The sequence below is a fragment of the Triticum dicoccoides genome, chromosome 7B, assembly GCF_002162155.2.
Source record: "Triticum dicoccoides isolate Atlit2015 ecotype Zavitan chromosome 7B, WEW_v2.0, whole genome shotgun sequence".
Classification (NCBI taxonomy): domain Eukaryota; kingdom Viridiplantae; phylum Streptophyta; class Magnoliopsida; order Poales; family Poaceae; genus Triticum; species Triticum dicoccoides.
The window spans coordinates 67,256,926-67,279,047 of NC_041393.1; the positions used below are offsets into that span (position 1 = coordinate 67,256,926).

The window sequence follows — 22,122 nt, forward strand, 5'->3', positions numbered from 1 at the left end:
AGAAACGCAAGGAAACGGTCCAAAAAATGGAAGGCAAAAGCAAAAACACTCATGACATTTACACATAAGTATTTAAAAGGTCCACGGCCCGAGTTCATTACACCCTAAAACCCCCAGTGGGTGGGTGGACCTGCTACTTAACAAATTCTACTAAGAATGTCTCAGGCATCTCCAGCGCTGCGTCGCGGCGTCGACGGCTCTCCCCTGGTGGCCTCCGGGTCCAGCGAGGCACCGGTGTCTTCCTCGGCACCCTTGTCGCGGTAGACGCCCGTCTCCTTCGAGCTCCCCTCCGGATCATGGAGAAGAAAACTATAGTCGTCGCCATCCACGACCCTGCCTTCTTCCATCCGCTCCGGATGGAACTCATCCTGGAAGGAGAACTCGGCGATGTAGCTGGCCCGGGAGGCAATCCGCCGGCTTGCTCCTGCAACAACTGCTCCGAGCCGGCCCGCTGGCCCATCAGCGCGTCCAGCTGAAGGTCCAGATGCCAAGACAGCGCGAACCGGAGCGCCATCTCAGCACCGGCACGAGCGGCGGAGACGCGCCACTCGCCAAGTTGATCCGGCCCCATCTCCAACTAACGTGCCAGGCGCGTAAAGCTGCTCGGCCGGACGGAGTCCGGCCAGAGGTCCGCTGTCATCGCGGTTCCAGCCTGGGACAACCGCTCCATTTGCATCCCCAAGACCCGCAGGCGGGCCTCAGTGGCGGCGATGATCTCCGGGAAGGTCCACACCACCCGCGGGTCCATTCCGGATCCAATGGCTCCGGTCGGGTCGCGCTGAAAGCGGACGGCTTCCTCCACCGGCCATTGCGTCTCCGGGAAGGCCCTTGATACAAAAGGCAAAGCATATCAGAAGAAGAACAACAAGGACGAAAGACCGGACCCCGACCCGGCCATACACAAGAAAAGCAGTTGCTGGAGAAGGACTCTTCCAGGTGCTGCGCTTCGAGCAACGTATCGCGCCACTCCCGCTCAAAGGCGCAGTCGCGCTCTTGGAGTGCCTTCTCCAGATCAGCTGCCCTGGCAAGGGCCGCCTTTAGTTTGGTGCCCTTGTCGTCGGCCGCCTTCTCGGCCGCCTCGCGACGACGGGCCTCGTCCTGCCGGCCCCCCTAAGCCGTGGTGGCCTACTCCTGCGGGCGATCCACCTCGGCCTGGAGCCGACCCTTGTCGTTGGCCAGCCGGCCGCGCTGCTAGTCCGCCTTGACCAGGGCCTGCTGCGCCTCCATCGCCTTGGCGGCTTCCGCCTTAAGAAGCTCCACCTTGGCCTCGAGGCAGCTCTTGTGACCCGCTAGCTTCTCGTGCAGCTGGTTGGCCTCGCCGAGAGACCGTCGGGCCACGGCCGCCTCCGCCCTCGCCTTCGCCGCCTCGACGCCAAGGCGGCCGTTGTCGACAACAAGCCGGTCATAGTGGTGACCAGCTCGGAGCAGAAGAGTCCACCAGAACAGCACCTCGGCTGTGAAAAAGAAGAGTTCAGCAAACAAGAAAGCAAGATTTAAGATTTGGCCCAACTGTTACACAGTTGGCCCAAATCTCGGGGGCTACACCCAGTGGGTGTGCTAGCGCCCCCCACTAGAAGAGAGCACGAAGATACCTGCAGCGACGCGAAACTCCTCCTCCTTGACGGCAAGCTGCTCCTTGAGCTCCCGGTACTTGCCCAGGAGACGATTGAAGGCGCCGACCCGGTAGGCGTCGAGTTGCTGAAGAGAGCAGAAATCAATACAAGGTCAACGCTCCAAAGATTCGACCCAACTACTACGTAGTTGGCCCGAATCTCGAGGCTACACCCAGTGGGTGCGCTAGCGCGCCCCCACAAAGAAGAAGAAGCTTACCAGAACGGCGCGCTCCAGGTCGCGCATGCGCTCCACCTCGGCCTGTGCAAAGGCCTCGAGCCGGTCCGACCGGCCGCGTAGGCGTCGGCTGACGGCGTCTATCGCCGCCTCCTCCTGGGTCTAAGGCCCGAAGACCGCAGCGCCCGCGCTCCACGCCGGCTGCGGCGCGGTGTTCCGGCGTCCTCCCTACCGGATCGCCAAGGCGCGCTCCCCGCCGGCCGCTCTCGACACAGCCGACACCTCCTCTGATGCCCGCTCCGGCGCCGTCAGCAACCCGGACGCCGGGACTCCCTGTGTCGCCGCCTCCGACCCGGCGACGCCTCGCGGCGCCTCCTCCAGCACCGGCGGCGCCTCGCGCGCCGCCGTCCGCAGTGCCTCCTCCAAGATGGCGCGGCCTCCACCACCATCAGCCCCCGCTCGCTCGACAATGTCAACCCGCGAGGGTGTCATCCTCAGCCCCCAGTCAAGGACTACCACCTCAGCCCGGCCTTCGCGGCCGCGCTTCCTCACCGACGATGGCCCAAAAACCGTCGCCGCCACCATCGTGCCCTCCGGCATCTTGCTCCAGGCTGGCTCCGCGCCGGCTCACGCCCATGCCGCCGCCGCGTCGGTCCAAGCCCGGACTGACGCTGCCTCTAGCTCGCGCCCATGCCGCCGCCGCGTCGGTCCAAGCCTAGACCGACGCCGCCTCCAGCTCCGCCTCGGCCCTGTTCCTGCCGTGCCAGGCCACGCCCTCGGCATCGTTCGGGTCCAGGCCGAGGTCCGAGTTGCCCCACCTCTCCACCTCGCCCTGGTCGACGAGGTTAGACCGGCTCCTGCGGAACACGGTCCCTTCAGCGGCCGCGGCGTCCGCCGCCATCCTCGCCAACGCGATCGGCGACCTAAAGAAGAAGAAGACAGAATGAGCAAAAAGAAACAAGTCCGGACGCGCACAAGAGATGAAGCTTACCCCGACAAGACCAGGACCGGAGTTGGCCTCCCGCCGCGCCTCCTCTTAGCCGGCTTCCCGGCCTCGGCCGGGTCCGCAGCACGCTTCGGGGCCCGGGGCCGCGGCGCGACGCTGTCCTTCCTGTGTGGGCGGCTCGGCGTCGCCCCACGCGATGACTCGGCTCTACCCACGTCACCGCCTCCCCTGCCCAGCGCCACTGCACCAACAACTAATGTCAGCGTCGCCCGTATCGCACAACGGTCAACGACTCAAGATACATGAAGAAAAATACAAGACTTACCCGCGGGATGCCCAGCGCCGGCGTCGGCTTCGGCTTTCTCCTCCCCGCCTCATGCCACGGGACCCTCTGGTGCCACCGGCGCCACCTGCGAAGGAGCCCGGGCGTAAGGATGCCGGCTCGCGTTCAGAAGCACCTCCCACGTTGCGTCAGGACGGATGAGAAGGTGCACAGAAGCAAAGTAAGGCGACCAGACACTCACCTACGGCGCCGGGTTCGAGTCGTTGTACGGCACCTTGCCGAACCGCCAGTCCTCCCTAAGGTTGGACTTGGAGATGTCGTTCATGCGGCGTGCGATCTGCTACACCGTCAGCCGCACCGACCCCATGCGGTTGGGGTCTTGAAGGCCCACCATCTCGCCGATGAGGCAGGAGCGCCTCTGCAGTGGGAGGACCCGGCGCATGATGAATGCGGCGATGAGGCCGTTGCCGGAAAGCCCCTCCCGCGTCCTCATCACCGTCACCCGCTTGCAGAGATTGAGAATCTCCTGTGACGGGCGCCTAATAGAGTAGCCCCAGTTCATCTTCGCCCGCGGCAGCGCGATGGCGAAGGGTGTAAGATTGATGTGGTCCACACCCAGGTTGCGGACGTAGAAGAAGGAGTACTGCCATTTCTTGGTAGAATCCTCGAGCGGGATCTTGGGGAAATCCGCCCCCGACCGCTTTGAGATGACGGTGGCCCCGCAGTCGGCGAACTCTCCGGCCGACGGGCCCTGCTGCTTCAAGGAGAAGAAGCGCGCCCAGAGGTCGATCGTGGGCTCGACCCCCAGGTACCCCTCGCAGAGGGTGACGAAGCCGGAGAGCTGGACGATGGTGCCAGCACCAAGATGATGCGGCTGAAGCCCGAAGAACTCCAGAAACATGCAGAAGAAGGTGCTCACCGGCAGCCCGAACCCGCACTCGAAGTGCGTGAGGAAGACCACACGCTCCGACTCCTCGGGCTACGGCCTTTGATCGCCGCATGGCAGACGAACGGCGACATCCGTCTCCCGCGTCAGGCGCTGCGATGCTCAAAGATGGGCGATGTCCTCGACAGTAACATTCGATCCCATCCAAGAGCCCGACGGCAGGGCCATGAGCGGAGGAAGAAGAAAGAAGATGGACGACAGAGAAGTTCTGCTCGGGGCAGCAGGTGCCACGGTGCATCGGTTGCAAAGAGCAGGGCGAGAGCATGGGGCAGGAAGATGTGAGCGAGAATGATGCCCGCCGCCCCTGCTCCACGATTTATAGCCCTCGGTTTGAACATGGGGGAGTGGGATGGGCTGCACGCGCCCTTTCCACTACCCCCGCAATAAGTGTGCACGTACACACGCAGTAACTGTCTGAGGAAGGGCAACCGGCCCCCGGACGCCGCAATAAATCCGCACGCGTGGGCCAAGGGCGCGCGGCGGCGGGCCCCAGCCCATCGCCCGGTCCCGTCATGCGCGTGGCCCGTCAGGCCCCTCCGACTCCAGGGCACCACGTGGCGCCCGCGCGAAAATCGAGGGATTGCCCCAAGATTCGACGGACTCCTCGGTTCCCGCCACAGCCGGGGTGCCGCGACCCGGTTTTCAAGAAAACTGGCACCCAGTGGGTGTTGCCGGACCCGGCGCTCGCAGAATTCACCTTGCTCAAGGGGGAAACTGCGAAGGCCCACTCACTCGAAGACGGCGGACCTTCACAGCTTCGGAGACTACTGTCGGGGGGATGTACCCCGGGCAGGCAACGGAACCTGGATCCCTTTTCAAAAACAGCAGGGCCCACATCGCCCCTCAAGCAGGCATGCGCCTGACCGGGTGGGCCGACCCGGCCAAGCCCCGCAACCCGGCCAATCTCTCTGATCCGGCAAGACACGTCGACTCGGCCCCAACAGCTGGCATGAGACAACCAAACCCGGCGCGACCAAGGCTTCCCCAACAAGCCGGACTCACCTGTAGCGTGCTCTGCAATCCAGCCACGGGTTAGCTCCCGTCCCATCCAGGTCGTATGATGGGACGGGACTTCAATCACCGACGACCAAGGCAACAGTGCCCCTACCCATGCCTATGGTCAGCGGGAGCGTGGCAACAGTGCCCCTCACCTGCCCGCTGACCAGGGCTGGCGTGGCTACAGTGCCCCCGCCCTCGCCGCTGATAACGGCAAGCGGCGACCTGACGGGGCATCACTGTACATGACTCGACTCGGCCTCACCCTGATGATCCACAAGACGGCGCACAGTCCCCCTAGGCATGCGGGGCCCGCACCTAGGGGAACCCAGCGAACCACAGGCCCCCGGCGGGACCTAGCCCGGGTTCCCGGACGCCGACAACCCGGACCCACCGACTCACAATATTACCATTGTATCCCTGGAGGGGTTGGCCTATAAAACCCCCCAGGAGCCCACGCATATACGGGCAGGTGATGTATGTAGAGAACATGAGCAAGCAAGCAGCTAGCCACCAAAACAGCCACCCCAAAGAGAAGGGGCAGCCTAAGCCTTGGCCAGCTCCCTTCCTCTCCCATACAGCTCAAGGAGCGACATTGTACTATCAAACATCAAACTACACTCGGCATGACTAAGGGTATTATCTCTCCGGAGAGCCCCAAACCTGGGTATGTCCGGCGTCCCGCGTCCGCTCATGCCAACCTCGCCTCTGGAGCCCACCAGCGCCCTCGAGCCTCCTCCTCTGTTTAGCCATCCCTTGGCATCTGCCGTGCGCCCACCAAGATAGTTTCCCTAGGGGAGGGGCGGCGGCCACAGGGGAAACCCTAGATGGGTTTGGGCGCCCCCACCCCTAGGAAACTTGCCCCCCAAGCCGGGAGGGGTGGCTGCCCTAGGGGAGGCGCCCCCACCTCTACAGGTTACGCGAGATGGGGTGGGAGGGGCGCTCAGCCCCTTAGTGGGCTGATGTGCCCCCTCCCCCTGGCCCATAAGCCCCCCTAACGCTTGCCGGGGCCTCCGAAACCCCTTTTGGACATGTTGGTCGTCACCCGGTACCCCTGGAACAATTCTGGACTCCAATACCCTTCGTCCAATATATCGATCTTCACCTTCAGACCATTCCAGAGTTCCTCGTCACGTCCGGGATCTCATCCGGGACTCCGAACAACCTTTGGTAACCACATACTATTTCCCATAACAACTCTAGCATCACCGAACCTTAAGTGTGTAGACCCTACGGGTTCGGGAACCATGCAGACATGACCGATACACCTCTCCATCCAATAACCAATAGCGGGATCTAGATACCCATATTGGCTCCCACATGTTCCACAATGATCTCATCGGATGAACCACTATGTCGGGGATTCAATCAATCCCGTACACAATTCCCTTTGTCTATCGGTATGTTACTTGCCCGAGATTCGATCGTCGGTATCCCCATACCTTGTTCAATCTCGTTACCGGCAAGTGTCTTTACTCGTTACGTAATGATGATCCCTTGGCTAACTCATTAGTCACATTGAGCTCATTATGATGATGCATTACCGAGTGGGCCCAGAGATACATCTCCGTCATACGGAGTGACAAATCCCAGTCTCGATTCGTGCCAACCCAACAGATACTTTCGGAGATACCTGTAGTGCACCTTTATAGCCACCCAGTTACGTTGTTACGTTTGGTACACCCAAAGCATTCCTATGGTATCCGGGAGTTGCACAATCTCATGGTCTAAGGAAAGATACTTGACATTAGAAAAGCTCTAGCAAACGAACTACACGATCTTGTGCTATGCTTAGGATTGGGTCTTGTCCATCACATCATTCTCCTAATGATGTGATCCCGTTATCAATGACATCCAATGTCCATGGTCAGGAAACCATAACCATCTATTGATCAACGAGCTAGTCAACTAGAGGCTCACTAGGAACATGTTGTGGTCTATGTATTCACACATGTATTATGGTTTCCGGTTAATACAATTATAGCATGAACAACAAACAATTATCATGAACAAGGAAATATAATAATAACCAGTTTATTATTGCCTCTAGGGCATATTTCCAACAACACGTTGGCCTCTTGAGCAAGCACTAGGAATGCTTTGAACTCGCCAATTCATCAACCACATCACCAAAAGCGCCGATTGTTACCAGTTTTGATATTGAATGTTGCTCTGACTTACATGGATTGCTAAATATATATCATAGTCATCAACATTTAGTTGTTAGTGCCACATCTCTGGAAGAAATAGCACATACGGGAATAATTTGTGCGTCCAGAACTAAGAAAAATACAAGGAAGGAACTCATGCAGCACTAAAACAAACAATGCATTCTTCACGGTTTAGGATTTTACATAGAAGACTTGTCATAGCCATGTGAGAAAGCATAACTGTGAATATGTCTGCTTAATTTATGTGCCAATAAGAAAAGTTGAATTGCATCAATTTGATGCATAATAAAGCGACACTGTTAGCAAATTCTACATGTTTCCATATTAACCAGAAGTATAGGCTACATGATTGCAAGGAGGCATATGTAATTGATAATAGCACATGTTGTCTTCTATGTCGCCATATGCTTGATCTCGACAGAGTTAGAGAAAAGTCCATATTACAACCTTGAACTCTTTCATTTGTCGATTCAATCTTGAACTCTAGAACTGTCTAAGAATCAACCCTGGACTATCAAAATTGGCTAGGAATCAACCCCGCTCTCCCCTGAAATCATTTTTTGCTAAGTAGACCCAGTTTTGACCATTGATCGGCCAGTCAGCAGACATGTAAGCGTAGTCACTTGAACCATTTCTAGTCAAATTTTGTCAAAAAATCTAAGTGTCTAGAAAAAACTGAAACAAATTTGTAAAATCAACCCCGAAATTACCATCTCATTCCATTTTGGTCAAAAATTGTCAAAAAATCGGATGTTTCTAGATTTTTTAAAAATTTATCAACACTAATATAATGATCATTCGAAGAAAGTTTTACATGCTTGGGCCGATCATATTGAAAAATAACCTAAAATTACAATTCAACACTTTTTTGTTAAATATTGTCAAAATAATGTAAGTGTTCAGAAAAGTTTGAAAAAATTATGTAAAACTAAAACTAATGTAATGATCACTCTGGAAAAGTTTCACACAATTTGGCCTAATAAATTTTAAAATAATGTGTATTATTGTGAAATTTTGTTTGAAATTTGACAAAAAATGGCCTGTCAATATTTTCTGGACATTTTAAGTTTTTCGACAAAATTTGACCAAAATGGGTTAAGTGACTAGGTTGGCGTGGCTACTGACCGGGATGTTGACTTGCTGGCCAACGGGTCAAAATCGGGCGTACTCAGCGATAACCGGTTTCAGGGGAGTGAAGGGTTTATTCCTAGCCGGTTTTGATTTTTCAGGGTTGATTCTTAGACGGCTTGAGAGTGCAGGGTGGAATCTTGACAAATAATGTTAACAAATGGAATGGTTGGGGGCTGTAATATGGACTTCTCTCATAGAGTTATAATGGTCATGTCAGCGGATAGACAAATAATTACAGCAAAACAAGTTGAACGGACAATAATCTATAGATATAAATATGAACATTCACACGTCACACGAGCATGCCAAAGTAAGGACAATCACAACATGTATAAAATCCTATACATATGTTAGACTATGGAATCACATGTATGTTCAGAGATGTTGTGAAGCCTTTGTTAGCTCTTATATATGTTATGTTGGTTGCCTGGGTTATAAAATAATCGTGTGATGGTTTCGTATGATGGTTGGTTGCTTGATCATAGGCCATTCGACTCATCTAAACCCCAACTTACTTCCGACCACATCTCTTCTAATAACCGTTCTCTCAGTTCTAGCTTCCAGTCTCCGAACATACATGAAATATGAATATTTAGGCATCACATGGGTTTTGATTTCCAAAACGTTAATATAGCCTGGTAAAGTGAGGTCAAAATATGGTACATATGAAATCACATGTATGTTCGGAGATCTCATCAAGAAAATAACTATGAATGCAAACATTCACACATCAGTCCCATGTATGGGTTAGGACTATGAAATCACATGTATGTTCACAAATGTTGCCAAGCCTTTGCTAGATCTTATATATGTTGATTGCTCATGCGATAAATAATTGTACAATTTGTTGGTGAGGCAATAAAGTCTAAGGAACTCCAACCATGTATACAACAACCCATCTATAAATACATGAATTTAGTGTAACAAAGCCACCGATTCACGTACGCTATTTATCTGCAAGAGGAACAACATAGGAGATTGCGGATGGTTAACTACAAAGTCGAATGACATCAAACACAACAAGACCATCTAGGAATACGATGCACCGAGGAACCAAATTGTAGACTTTGATGCAAGGGTGGTGTCCACCTCAAATCCCCTTCGCCTTCAATTTCCATGACAACTCCAAAATGTAGAGCAATACCAAACTGCATGGGACAAAGTGGGCTCCATTATCAATTTACAAATGACTTTCAATGAATAGACCAACATATCCTTTTATGTTCTTCTTGTGTGTTTGCCTTTAGTTGCAACTGAATCAAACTTTAAAACGAAACAACTGGCCTCTTGAGCAAGCACAAGGAATTCCTTGAACTCACCAATTATTCCATCAACCATATCTTAGGAATGTGCCGCAAAAATGGTAGAAGTAATTCGATTGGCCTGAACCTTGAAAGAAGTACAGGAAGGATTCGCGCAACTCAGAAAAATCAGTTCGTCTTCACAGAATATGATTTTAAGTAGAATACTTGTCTTAGCCATGGGGAAAGCATAACTACGAGCATGGCTCTTTTTTTGTGTGTGAATAAGAAAACTTGAACTGCATCGCCAATTTGATGCATAATAAAACAACATTGTTACAAATTTTTGCATGTTGTCATATTAACCAGAAGTATATACATGATTACAAGGAGACATGTGGAATTGACGATAACACAAGTTGCATTGCATGTCATCATATATGTTTTATCTCAACAGAATAATCTTGTTCGTGTTCGTGGATATACATATATTTTATAGCAACAAAAGTTGAATGGACAAGAATATGTAAATAGAAATACAAACATTCATATGTCACACGTGTTTGATGTTTGAATAGCTAACCTAGCTCGCCAAAATGAGGCCAAATACAACATATATGAAATATGATGCATATGTTAGACTACAAAAAACAATGTATATTTGAACATGTTGTGAAGTCTTTCTAGCCCTTATATATGTTTATCGTTCGCATGGTAAGATAAGTGTACGGATGGTTGGTGAGAAAATAAGATCTTAGAGCACCCCATCCATGTACACAATAACCTATCTATAAGTATACGACTTCGATGTAACAAAACCACCAACTCACATACACTATCTATTATCCATGACAACAACAACACATGGAATTGAAGACGATTACAAAGTCGAATGCCATGACACAGTCAGTGAACAACGAAGATGATCTCGTCTAGGAATAGGATGCATCAAGAAATCAGATTCTAGCTATTGAAGAGGGTGTTGCTCTTGAAGTATGTCTAATCCAACATATGCGGGATGTCTACCTTCACGCCTAGTCAAACAACGACGGCGAGCATCATGCAAGAATCGAGTACCGATTTCAGCCGGTACGGCCGAAATCTTGAAGTCATGAGGATGCCAATCACGGTGTCCATCATACACTTGTAATCTTACAGGACACTTGGCAGTAGCTCTTTTCTAAATTCCATGCACTGCTCATGCATCTGTTTGTACTGCTCGTGTATACAATATCTGAAGGAAAAACCTCTCTGAAGCGGTTGCACTTGATTTTCGCAATACTCCCTTTGTTTTGGACACACGGTGAGTCGTTAATAGGGTTTTGGGTTTTGGCTCTTCCCACTCAAAACGCACCGGCGAGGTCGGGATCTCGAACCTAGGGTTTCCGCGCCACCACCGCCCACCGGCCATGGCGAGCGGCGGCGCCCCCGCCTCGACCTCAGGCAGTGGCGGCGCTGGCACCAAGACCGTGTCCGCCTCGCTGTGGTGGGACCCCTTCGTCGCCCTCTGCGACGACCTCGACCGCGCCGCCGCCTCCCCCTCCGCCGCCGTCTCCGACGCCCTCGTAAGCCCCCCGTACCCATTTCCCCAGTCCCCGGCCCCCATTCTCCTCGCCCCGCAAACCCTCGCGGCCGTGACTAACTCGCTGGCTCCCACCCGTGCTGCAGGCGGAGCGGATCAAGGGCCACCATGCGTGGCTCCGCGGGGCGGTCTCGATGTTCGGGAAGCCGAACGGCGCCTCGAGGGCCGCGCTGGACGCCGGCCAGGTCGCCGTCGGGGAGCACCGCCTGGCCGTCAAGCCCGACCTCAAGGAGGCCGCGCTCCGCGCGAGCAAGTCCCTCGACCTGGATGAGGTGCAGTCGTACATCCTGGTGAAACGGTCTTCAGAGAGCGCCCCAACGACCCGTGACGCTGACCCACAGGAGCTCCTTCGGCTGGTGTCTCTGCAATACTACCTTGAGCGTCAGTGTCTGCTCAAGTGCATTAGGAGAATCTTTGTTCATGCCACATGCACAGATGATGACTCTGGTTCAACCGACGCCATAAAACAAGAGGCCTCACTGTTAGGCAGTGACGAGATGGAGCAGAGATTGCTATCCATCATTAAAGACTCCCTTGCGGCTGCATTTTCGGTGAAATCAGCGGCTGATTTGACGGTTTCTTGGCTGGAAGAAAGCTTGATTGAGATTAACCTGATCCTGGACATTCTGTTTCTTGCTATCTGTGATAACTTCTCAAGGTGCAATGGTGGGCTGTGGATAGCTCTGTGCTCGCTGTTTAGGGATATGCTCTCTGGCTCTTATGATGTTGGAAAGTTTGCCGTGTCTGCTGAAGCAAAGAGATCATTTCATTATGCTAAAGCTCAGCTACTCTTTATTCTCGTTGAGACTTTGGACCTCGAAAATCTCCTCCGAATGGTTCACGACGAAGTCTCTTTCAGTGGAGGGTATTCCCAGTATTCTGTTGCTGATATTCTTGAGATGGATATTGAAGTATCAAGATTGCCTGAATTTGAAGTGGAATCGGGACCACTACTTCTTGCTTGGGCAGTTTTTCACTGCCTGCTCCTGTCTCTTCCTGGAAATAATGCCAACTTGGAAATTGATCATGCATCTTATGCCCAGCAGGCTTTTGAGCTCGCACCCTTTAATTATTTACTTGGAGTTCTTTGCTCAAGCATCTTCAGAGAGTCAGATGGTCCTGTTTCTGGTTTTCGTGCTGTACTGAGATCTTTCATTTCAGCTTTCATCGCTTCATATGAGATATCTTATCAGACAGAAGACAGTTCTCTTGGTGTGATACTGAATATTATATGTGAAGTTTATGGTGGAGAGGAATCACTATGTATGCAATTCTGGGACAAAGATAGTTGTGTTGATGGTCCAATCAGATCTGTTCTTCAAATGTTGGAGAAAGAGTATCCTTTCCAAATAACAGATCTGCTTCGCTTCTTATCAGCTGTTTCTTATGGGACATGGCCTGCTCAATGTGTATATAATTACCTGGAGAGGATGAATGGGCTAACAACACTGTATGCAACTCCTGGCAGTGTCCCTGATAGTCTGAACTACTGTGATCAAATTGAAATTCATCATCCAATCAGCATTCCTGGTATGGAAGGCATTACCTTACCCCGTGGAACACGTGGTTACATTTTGAGAAGTCTTGAAGGCAACGCTGCATTAGTTCGTTGGGAGTTCCCACATTCAGGCGTTTTTATTTTGCTCCTCACTTTGGCACAAGATCTATATTCATGCAATTATGTGGAAGCCTGCGATATAATGGACTTGCTGTATCAGATGGTATCATCAAATCAGGTTCTGTGCTCTGCTTTGCTGCATGCTGACAAGTCACTGGCTGTTCAAAAATCAAAGAGTTTGGGCCAAATTGGAGAATATATCAGGATTGATATTGTTAAAATCCTTTGCTCATCAGTTTTCAAATATGAGCAAGATGGTAATAATGCCAGCATAATGTCGAAAACCTTCAGTGTGTTAACAGAATTTCTGAAGTGTGTCCCATACCATGTGTTTGACGTGGCGTTAGAGTGCGGCATCTTCAGCTCACAATTAAATGACCCCTCAAGTGATTGGCTACTTTCTGGTGCACTAGCTAGAATGCTTTTTGCCGCCTCTGAAGAAAATGGAGACTGTTCATCACTTACCACTTCATTGCTTGATTTTGCCATTCAGGTTTTGCGGAAAGCAGCCGCCGCTGATGACATGATATCGCCGTTCATCGTTTTTTCAGTGCAATACATCATGGTCAATCATATGAACTGGAAACACAAGAAGTATAGTCGCTGGAAGACAACCCTGAAGGTGTTTGAATTGGTGAAGAGCTGTATTCAAGTCAAACCATTCTTGTCAAAGCTTGGTGGCATCATTTGGCAAATGCTACTATATGATTCTTCTATCCACAATGTTCTTTGGCATAATGTGTGCACGTCGATGCAATTATTGGAATCGCGTGGCAGCTTTAGTAATGGTGTTGAAGATATTGAAGATATACAACTTGTTCTTTGTTGTGGACTTGATATTATATTTTTCATGCTGTCCAACTTACCAGAGGACTTGATGCCAGTTGCACCTTTTGTTACTTTGGTTTTGTCATCTTCATTGAAGCCCTTACCTTTCATCACAGCTACAATATCGTCTATGTCCTTCCAGAATTCTGCTTTACAAGTTAGTGCAGCTAGAGCATTATCAGTATTGTGCTTCACTGCCCACAGAGTCCAACCTCAACTCATGGAAAATGGTAGCTTTCTTGTTGATGGTTCAGAGATTTGGAAATTGCAAGCAAGTATTTCCCAAATTCTTGACAAGGAAGATGATACTAATAATTGTTTGATCGTGGCTATATTCAGCCTTCTGACTTCTGTTGCTCGCTATCAGCCTGCTCTTTTTGTTTCACTGACAGAGGAGAATGCGATGATACAAGCTGATCATAGTAATTCTGCAAATTCTCAAACCAATGGTTCTTCTACCCTCAACAGTTCAAGAAGTAATTCGAGACTTGTTGAGCAAATGTTGGGATACATTGAAAATTCGACTGAGTTTATGAATAGTTCTCCTTCTCTGTTACTTAGCATCCTTGACCTACTCGAGGCATTATGGGAAAGTGGTGTGCAATTCATATGCATATTAGATAAGCTGAGAAGTTCTAGAACGTTCTGGGAGAGCTTATCATGTTGTATTCGTGCCACCTTTGATCATTGCCCTGTTGACAGTGTTGACACTGTCGATGAGAAATTTTCTTCGAGGTATAATTGCCAGGCTAAAATTTTCAAGATCATGTCACATGAGTTGTTCTTGAAAGGGAGATTACTTGTGGAAGCAAAAACTTCTAATCCTGTAGCAGATGGTACAAAGGGGCAAAAAGAACCTTCTGCATCTTATCCAAGCAACGTAGTGTGCAAATGGTTTGATAGTGCTCTCTTGGAAGATTTTATCAATCATTTGTCGAGCAACGGATACCAGAAGGATCTTTTTCATCGTGCCAAGGTAGCTTCATGCGTTTGCATCATCCGTCTAATAACAAAGTTGTCCAGTGGTGATACTGCCAGCTTGTCTTTCTCGGCAGTGAAGAAGATTCAGCTAATCTCTAGCAAATTGTTACAACACCGTGCATTCATAGCTCTGCTGTCGCAGTATGCCCTGCATGGCTACAGTGGTGAGCAAGAACTTACTAGTTTGGTAATCAATGATCTTTACTATCATATACATGGAGAACTTGAAGGTCGTCAGATTACTCCTGGTCCCTTTCAGGAGCTCTTGTGTTTCCTTCTGGAGTTTAAGTTTTTTGAATGCAATGCTACAGAGCAACCACATAGCGCCTTCCCAGCAGTCAGTGGCAATGTTTTATTTGATGTTGCACACACTCGTGATGATCTTGGAGTTAAATTTTGGAATCATTCAGATTGGAAACCCTGCAAAGAAGTAGCTGAAAAAATGCTGGATATTATGCATAAAGCAAATCTGATGAAGTGTCATGCTGATGCAAAGCTTTGTACATTAAGGTCCTTCATAACATTTCTATCTGTCTACACTGGAACAAGTTCCAGTAATGAACTCACCTTACCTGATGGAGGGATTTCCGCAACAGCTATGGAATCAGCAATTAGATGTGCATGCAAATATTTGCAGTCAACTGTAGATTCTCTATTTCCTGAAGTCGATACGAATGAGGTTTTGTTTCCCCTATTGTCTGGGCAAGTGGACTTACTGCTTACTCTTACCAGGTTCTCATTTCACCAAGCTAAGCAAACCAAGAGCTATGTTCATCTCTATCCAGTTATTGTACTTCTTATGAGAACCTCAGGTGCCAGCACATCATTTTTAGTTGATCTCGTGCCATCAAGTCCTGCTCTTAGGAAACCAGTGAAGTCCCTCCTTGTTCTGATTCTGTCCTTATTTGAATTCATTTATGGCAAGGATGCCGTGAAAGATGGATCAGGTGATGCTAATCTGTTTGGTGAATCATCCATTATAAGTACGAGGTTGTTACCTGTACTCTGCAAATTGGCTGAGAATAGGGAATATTCTGATCTTGCTGTTGGATCAATGGACTTACTATTGAAGGGCTTTATACCCCCCAATGTATGGTTGCCAATTCTACAAAAGCATTTCCGTCTCCAGGCTATACTGCATAAATGTCAGAATGGTGCAATATTGTCCACTCAAGTAATTTTGAATTTCCTCTTGACCTTGGGGCGGACAAAGGATGGTGCTAAAATGCTTCAGTCTGCAAACATTTTTGCTTTCTTGAAGGTACTTCTAAGTAAGTTATCTCTGGATGACTCCTGTTTCAGAAATTCTTTGAGCAGCCAAGCGAAGGATGTGCATATGTGGAGTTTGGCTCTTGCTATAGTCGCCTCTCTCAACCATTGTATGGATGATGATGTTTCTCGTAGCAGTGTTGCGAACGGTACTGTCAGCTTCCTTTCAGGACAGGTTCCGCTGATGTCCGCTTATCTATCTGCACAAAGTGTTAATACACATCAGAACAAGAAAAGGGCGGTGTTGCAACAGTCGCAGACATCACTTTCAGCTCTGAGTTTAACTGAGAATATCCTCTCACTTCTGTGTGTTCTAGCAAAATATCATTTTCCACGGGACACTGGTATGATGCAAGTAGATTCAGAATTAAGAGAGATTATTATCCACCTGCTTGCTTTTATTAGCAGAGGAAGTGCAAGGACTGGCGATTCACCAAACTGGAACCCATCATTTTTTTGTCCTCCTATTGCTAAGGAAGAAGTGGTGCTTCATGAAGATCCACCACTCATCAGGAGCAAACATGGATGGTTCAGACTTGCTGCAAGCAGTTCTCTTTCCACTGCAGCTATTTCTGCTCCTTCCAATGCAGCATTATCTCTGGTGATCAGAGACAAAAATAGTGGAGATTCTGGTTCTGTGAAACAGACTCGTTTTACCGAGATGGTAGCTGTGCAGATTTACAGAATAGCTTTCCTTATTATGAAATTCCTGTGCAGTCAAGCCAAAGAGGCAGTAAAAAGGGCAGGAGAATTAGAATTTGTTGATCTTGCACATTTTCCTGAACTTCCCATGCCAGATATTCTTCATGGTCTGCAGGTAACTATTGATATTGCTCAAGGCCCTTACTGTTCGAATTAAAACTATTGTGTATATTTGTTGCATGCATGTTTTTGTTAGCATATACTCCCTCCGTTCCTAAATATAAGTCTTTGTAAAGATTCCACTATGAACCACATACGGATGTATATAGATGCATTTTAAAGTGTAGGTTCACTCACTTTGCTTCGTATGTAGTCCATAGTGAAATTTCTACAAAGACTTATATTTAGGAACGGAGGGAGTAGTTGTATAAGATACATCTAGACCGCGAAGGGAAAAAAAGCTGTATAAGATATATACATCTAAACCTGGTATCATGAAATCTGGTGATAACCGTATTCCACTATTCTAGCTTAGTCTTTATTAAGTCTTTCTAAGTTGCTATGTGTTTTGCTGCCTCATGTCATCTGTACATCTCATTGCAAATTCACCAAACCTTCCTCAGTGCTAAGGCTTAGAAAGATTTGTAGAAGTTGAAGGGAATGATTTAACGGGGTATACTTCATTTACAAACAAGTAGCTAATGAATTTCATAGAGCTTGGTGCAGTATCGACTTCAATCTTATTAATTTGAGGTGTAGACATTATGATTTTGAGGCATGGAAGAATCAAAGTTAATTTGATAACTAATCGTCGCTCTAGTCTTAGCTTCCAATGGCATCTAATAAAGTGCTATTAAAACCACTAACCAGATTAAGTTAAACAAATTTAGTGCTGAGTGATAAAGCAAACAGTAGTACTGCTGTGGAGTATGTGAAAAATAGAAAGTAATGTATTTTTAGTAATAATTGTAGAATCCATAACTTGGAACTCAATCCCAAAGGTGTGATCCTGCCAGACATCTCTGGGTCTGATGACAAACATTGATGGATGGAACATCATCATTGCTTAAAATCTAGCTCAGATATGAGTGACTGAAAATTCTACATGCCATGATACAAGGAATGTGAAAACCTTTTCTTTTTGCCTGAGTGCACCTTTTCCTGATCACAGTTTGTGGTACTCTTTCCAGGATCAAGTGGTTTCTATCGTTACGGAAGTACTGGGGGCAAATGGATCGAGTGCCCTCAGCGGGGAGACCGATAGGGTATGCCGTCTTCTGTTGGTGACCCTCGAGGCATCACTCTACATGGAACTGTGCGTGTCCCAGTCTTGCGGCATCAGGCCAGTGCTGGGCCGGTTCGAAGATTTCTCCAAGGGAATTAAGGCGATGCTTCACGGTAACGCTTCTTGTACTATACTATTTTAAAATGTGGATTCTGGCAGCAACCATCCTTAGTGGCTTTATTTATTTATTCAACAGTGCTAACTATACAGTTCATCTCATCTTTTCTCTTGTTTTCTTGGTTGGCAGCTCTGGAGAAACATTCCAGTTTGAAACCATTGGTTAGGTCACTTGCTCAGATTACGACACTCCTGTATCCTGGGCTTGCTCAAAGCAACTTCCTCAGCATGTAATCAGTGTGTAGATTGTATCTCTGCGTCTGGTAAAGTCTTTTGCTATGGTTCATATAGTGGCAACAGGTTCAGTAAAATCGACCCGTTTACAGTGGAGACGATCGCTCCGAGTTTAATCTGCTGCTATGGTTCATAGATGAAATCGTTTAGTCAACTAACATGTCACATAACGTTCATGCATGTATATTTCTGTATGCTTGCATGCATGTATGTACAGTAGGACAAACTCTATCAAGGATTTCAACCCGCTCTGAACAGGGTCCAACCTCGCACGCATATATAGGGCAAGATCGTTTCTCATCAAAAAATAAATAAATGAAGGGAACATGTCTTGTATCAAATCTGGCACGGCTTTTCCTCGGGAAACGCATTTGATCTGATGCTGATATTTGGTGGGCACATGGCACATGGATCTTCGTGTATACCACGTCGCGCAGGGAAGCAGTGCTGCTGCCTCCGTAAACTAATACTCCCTCCGTTCCTTGATATAAGGTGTATAGATTTTTGAGAAAAAATCCGAAATATAAGGTGTATTGCCTTGCACCACTCGTTTGGATAATTTGTTTAGGGATTTGATTACATTTCCTTATATTAGGCAATCCCCTCTATTTTCTCATGTCAACTAGTCAGGTGTAATCTTGCCCATAACTTGTGAAATTATCCCTGCATGTGCGTTCTTTAATATCCGTGCCAAAAACCATACACCCTACATCTAGGATCGGAGGGAGTATAAGAGTGTTTAGATCACTATTTTAGTAATTTAAACGCTCTTATATTAGTTTACAGAGGAAGTACATGTTAATTTCCATGCTTATGAGCTTCGTTGTGTTCCCTATATTGGGCAGCAGCTGCTCGAAGAATTCCGTGAATACATCTTCGAATCCCCTGACCGAATCATTCTCTATCTCTTCGGGTGATCAGGGATGGTGCCATCAGTGATGGTCATGTCACTCTGGCAAGCGAGAGAAACCAGTGTTATGAACTTAGGAAGTTTATATATGCTACAGTATTTCTGAACAAGCGATAATATATTTTTTGAAACAAGAACAAGCGATACTATGGTGAGCGCGTATTATTATTCGCGCTAGCTATGGTCTGAATTTACTGTTTCCAAGCTTGCATTCAGACCTGTTGTTAGAAGACACCCCTCTTGTCTCAAAACCATTCACCTATGTGTAGTTTTGGTTGTGGTAATTATTGCCCATGTGTTTTATCATTTTTTACACAATGGCCACACGAACTAAGATAACTGAGTAAGTGTCATCCAACTGTTGAGCAACTCTACTACTCTAGCAGCCTCTTTTAAAAGGGTTGTAACACCCAAAAACTGCCAATCTAGGGGAGAACACCACTAGCAAATTCTGTGTAGCACTCCAAAAATACCCACACTTATCTCCATAGTTGGGGACTACTAAGAGCAAGTGTAATAGCAGGCTTATAACCCTCTCACATGGTACTTTTACCTATGTGAAGAAGAGAGATGAAAAAGTAAGAGAAATGAGCTCTCGTGAAACAGTTTGCCTCTACACGTGCTCCTAGGAAAATACAATAAATATATGAAGAAAGAGAAAGAAAAAAAGTGTTAGCTTTACATGTGATTATACGAGTGATTATAAGTGATAGCTTTACATGACATGGTAACTGGCTATACTATTAGCCATGCTCTAACTCTTGCCCTACTAGTCGAAGCCGACGCGACATCACACCTCCCCCCCACCCATGCCGCCTCTTTCACCTCTCATTTGTGCTGCCTCGGTCGTCCCGCGCCTTTGCTCCTCCCCATTGCCATGGCTGGGACTAATCATATATATATCAAGTTTTAGTCCCCGTGAAACAATGTGTGTGGACTATGGACTGATGAAATGGATATGATTTAAGAAAGGTCAGTAAAAGATTTGGTCAAGCTCATGATTTCCTTGCAAATATTCCACCATCAATTTACCTAGATAGACAAATATCACACTCCTAATATTCACCAAAATACCCCTTGCCATATATGCCACAACTTACATTTTATCATGCCAAGTCATCTCACATATTCTGCCCCTGGCCGGATGTCCGAGCCAACGTCCATGCTCCGGATGTGCGGAGCCTTGCCAGAAATCCTGCAATGCGTCCAGTAGCATTCTAGCAATTTCCCCAGATGTCTGGCCTCCTATCGAACGTTCGGGACCCTCTATCAAAGTACCAACAAATGCCGGATGTCTTCCATTCCATCGGATGCCCGACCCATCCTTCCTATGCCGTATGTCTGGCCTGCCGTTGTCACATGACTAGTTTTGGGCCACTCTACATATACCCCTCTACCACTCCGGTAGAGGGTTGACCACTTCACTTCAAATCGCCCCCAAGGACACAAGTGCCCCCTCTCTATCCCTCTTTCACCAAATCTTAGACCCCGAAGAGATTTGTGGGAGTTCTTGAGAGATTTTCTACCAAGTCTAGATCTACTCCTCCCCCCTCTCTTGACCAAAGGAATTCATGATTTGAGCAAGTCTTGAACTTTTCCCCATTTATATTGTTCCTCTTGGAGGTTGGAGACCCCTAGGCGATAGGAGTGCTCCGGTGAGTAATTGGTTGTTGTGATTCTCTCCGAAAACTTTGTGAAGGTTTGGAGGCTGCCTCAATGTCTACCATTAGTGGTTGAAAATCACATTCGTTGTGATAACTCAAGGAGAATAGAGTGAGCCTTTGTGGTATTGGTGTGCCTTAGTGGTAACACTCATCCCTTCAACAGTGACTAGCTTCATTTTATTGTGAACATGGGACACATCCTAGTACGGAATATCCCTAACCCTAACTCCTTACTTGTGGTTAATTGTGCTTTGTCTTACTTGTTATGTCATATTGTGGTTGCTTACCTTGATACTAGTTGTTTGATTATCTAACATTAGAATCCCTTTTGCAATTATTAGGCTCACTTTCATATTCCAAAAATTGCCTAAAATTTCTAAGTAATAATTAAAATTTATAATTGTACCTATTCACCCCCTCTCCTCTAGGTCCATCTCGACCCTTTCAATATCACAACACAGACAATGAAATAATCCACAAGTATAACAACATATATACAACAACTCATACAACAAGGATGTTCCGACCTAGATATACAACAAAAGCGAATAAACCTTAGATAGGTAAGAATCCAAATTGCCTAATTAAGAAGGCTCAGTGTAAAGAATATGACGTCCATAACCTTGCCCAAACCACTGCTGTCGATATAGTAAACTTCAAGTGTTTACTCCCCTGTCTACGCACAGACGGTTGCAGCCTCCCCTGTCGGGAAGGACTTGGCGGGCATGGATTTATCCCAAGGCACTAAAGGCTTGGTAGATAAAACCATGAAGAAGACCTCCAGGCAGGCCATCGAGAAGTACTAACAAAGTACTGAAGATCAAGATCCATGTTGCCGGCGAGCACCAAGCCAGCAAGCTCAAGGCCGACAAACACGGGACCGGCAACTCCCTCCACCGCTCCACCTCGACAGCCTATCAGGATCTTGCCGATAGGAGGCGGGCACGCAGGCGGTTAGGTGAAGCTTGTCGGGGCACGTGTCAGTTCACCACCTGAAGATCGACTTCATTGACACCTTTCCAGAAGGCGTGTCGCGATAATAAAAGGTAGATGGGCCGACGGTACAGGTGGAGCGGCACTCCCTTGCTGGTATTCACCTCAGCTTGACACATAACAATGCATTTAATACTTTTGTCCTATATCATCAGGCTTAGGTATGATAGCACTGTAGCCACTATTCACCCCCTGTAATTACCATTTTCCACTGTGGTAACTCCTTTCGCCTATAAAAGGAGGGCCATGACAACCTTTACAAAGGACGAGACCTTACCCATTTACAGTAGCTTAGCTGCACCTCCCGAGCACTCGCCAGCAAGGTTGCGCTCTTGTAAACACAGGCTCAAACTCCATATCAATCCACCAAAAGCAGGAGTAGGGTTTTACGCTTCACAGCGGCCCGAACCTGGGTAAATGCTGGAGTGCTTTCACGGTTGTTGTTGCTCTTTGTGTGCTACGAGCCCTGGTCGAATGTAGAAGGGGCTCTCTGGCCC

General features: G+C 48.0%; 1 protein-coding gene across 1 annotated transcript; it reads left to right on the plus strand.

The window, feature by feature from the left end:
* Nucleotides 1-10,855: 10,855 nt before the first annotated feature.
* LOC119340600 lies at nt 10,856-18,323 on the plus strand. Its single transcript, XM_037612526.1, has 4 exons — nt 10,856-11,067; nt 11,171-16,597; nt 17,613-17,820; nt 17,955-18,323. The coding sequence occupies exons 1-4, from the start codon at nt 10,912-10,914 to the stop codon at nt 18,056-18,058; spliced, it is 5,895 nt and encodes a 1,964-aa protein (XP_037468423.1). The 5' UTR covers nt 10,856-10,911; the 3' UTR covers nt 18,059-18,323.
* The last annotated feature ends 3,799 nt before the right edge of the window (nt 18,324-22,122 follow it).

Bases quoted from the DNA above. Each gene is read 5' to 3' on its own strand.
- LOC119340600 (XM_037612526.1), top strand. From the start codon at position 10,912: ATGGCGAGCGGCGGCGCCCCCGCCTCGACCTCAGGCAGTGGCGGCGCT. The intron at 16,598-17,612 runs GTAACTATTGAT...TACTCTTTCCAG, and splicing joins ATATTCTTCATGGTCTGCAG to GATCAAGTGGTTTCTATCGT. The intron at 17,821-17,954 runs GTAACGCTTCTT...CTTGGTTGGCAG, and splicing joins AATTAAGGCGATGCTTCACG to CTCTGGAGAAACATTCCAGT.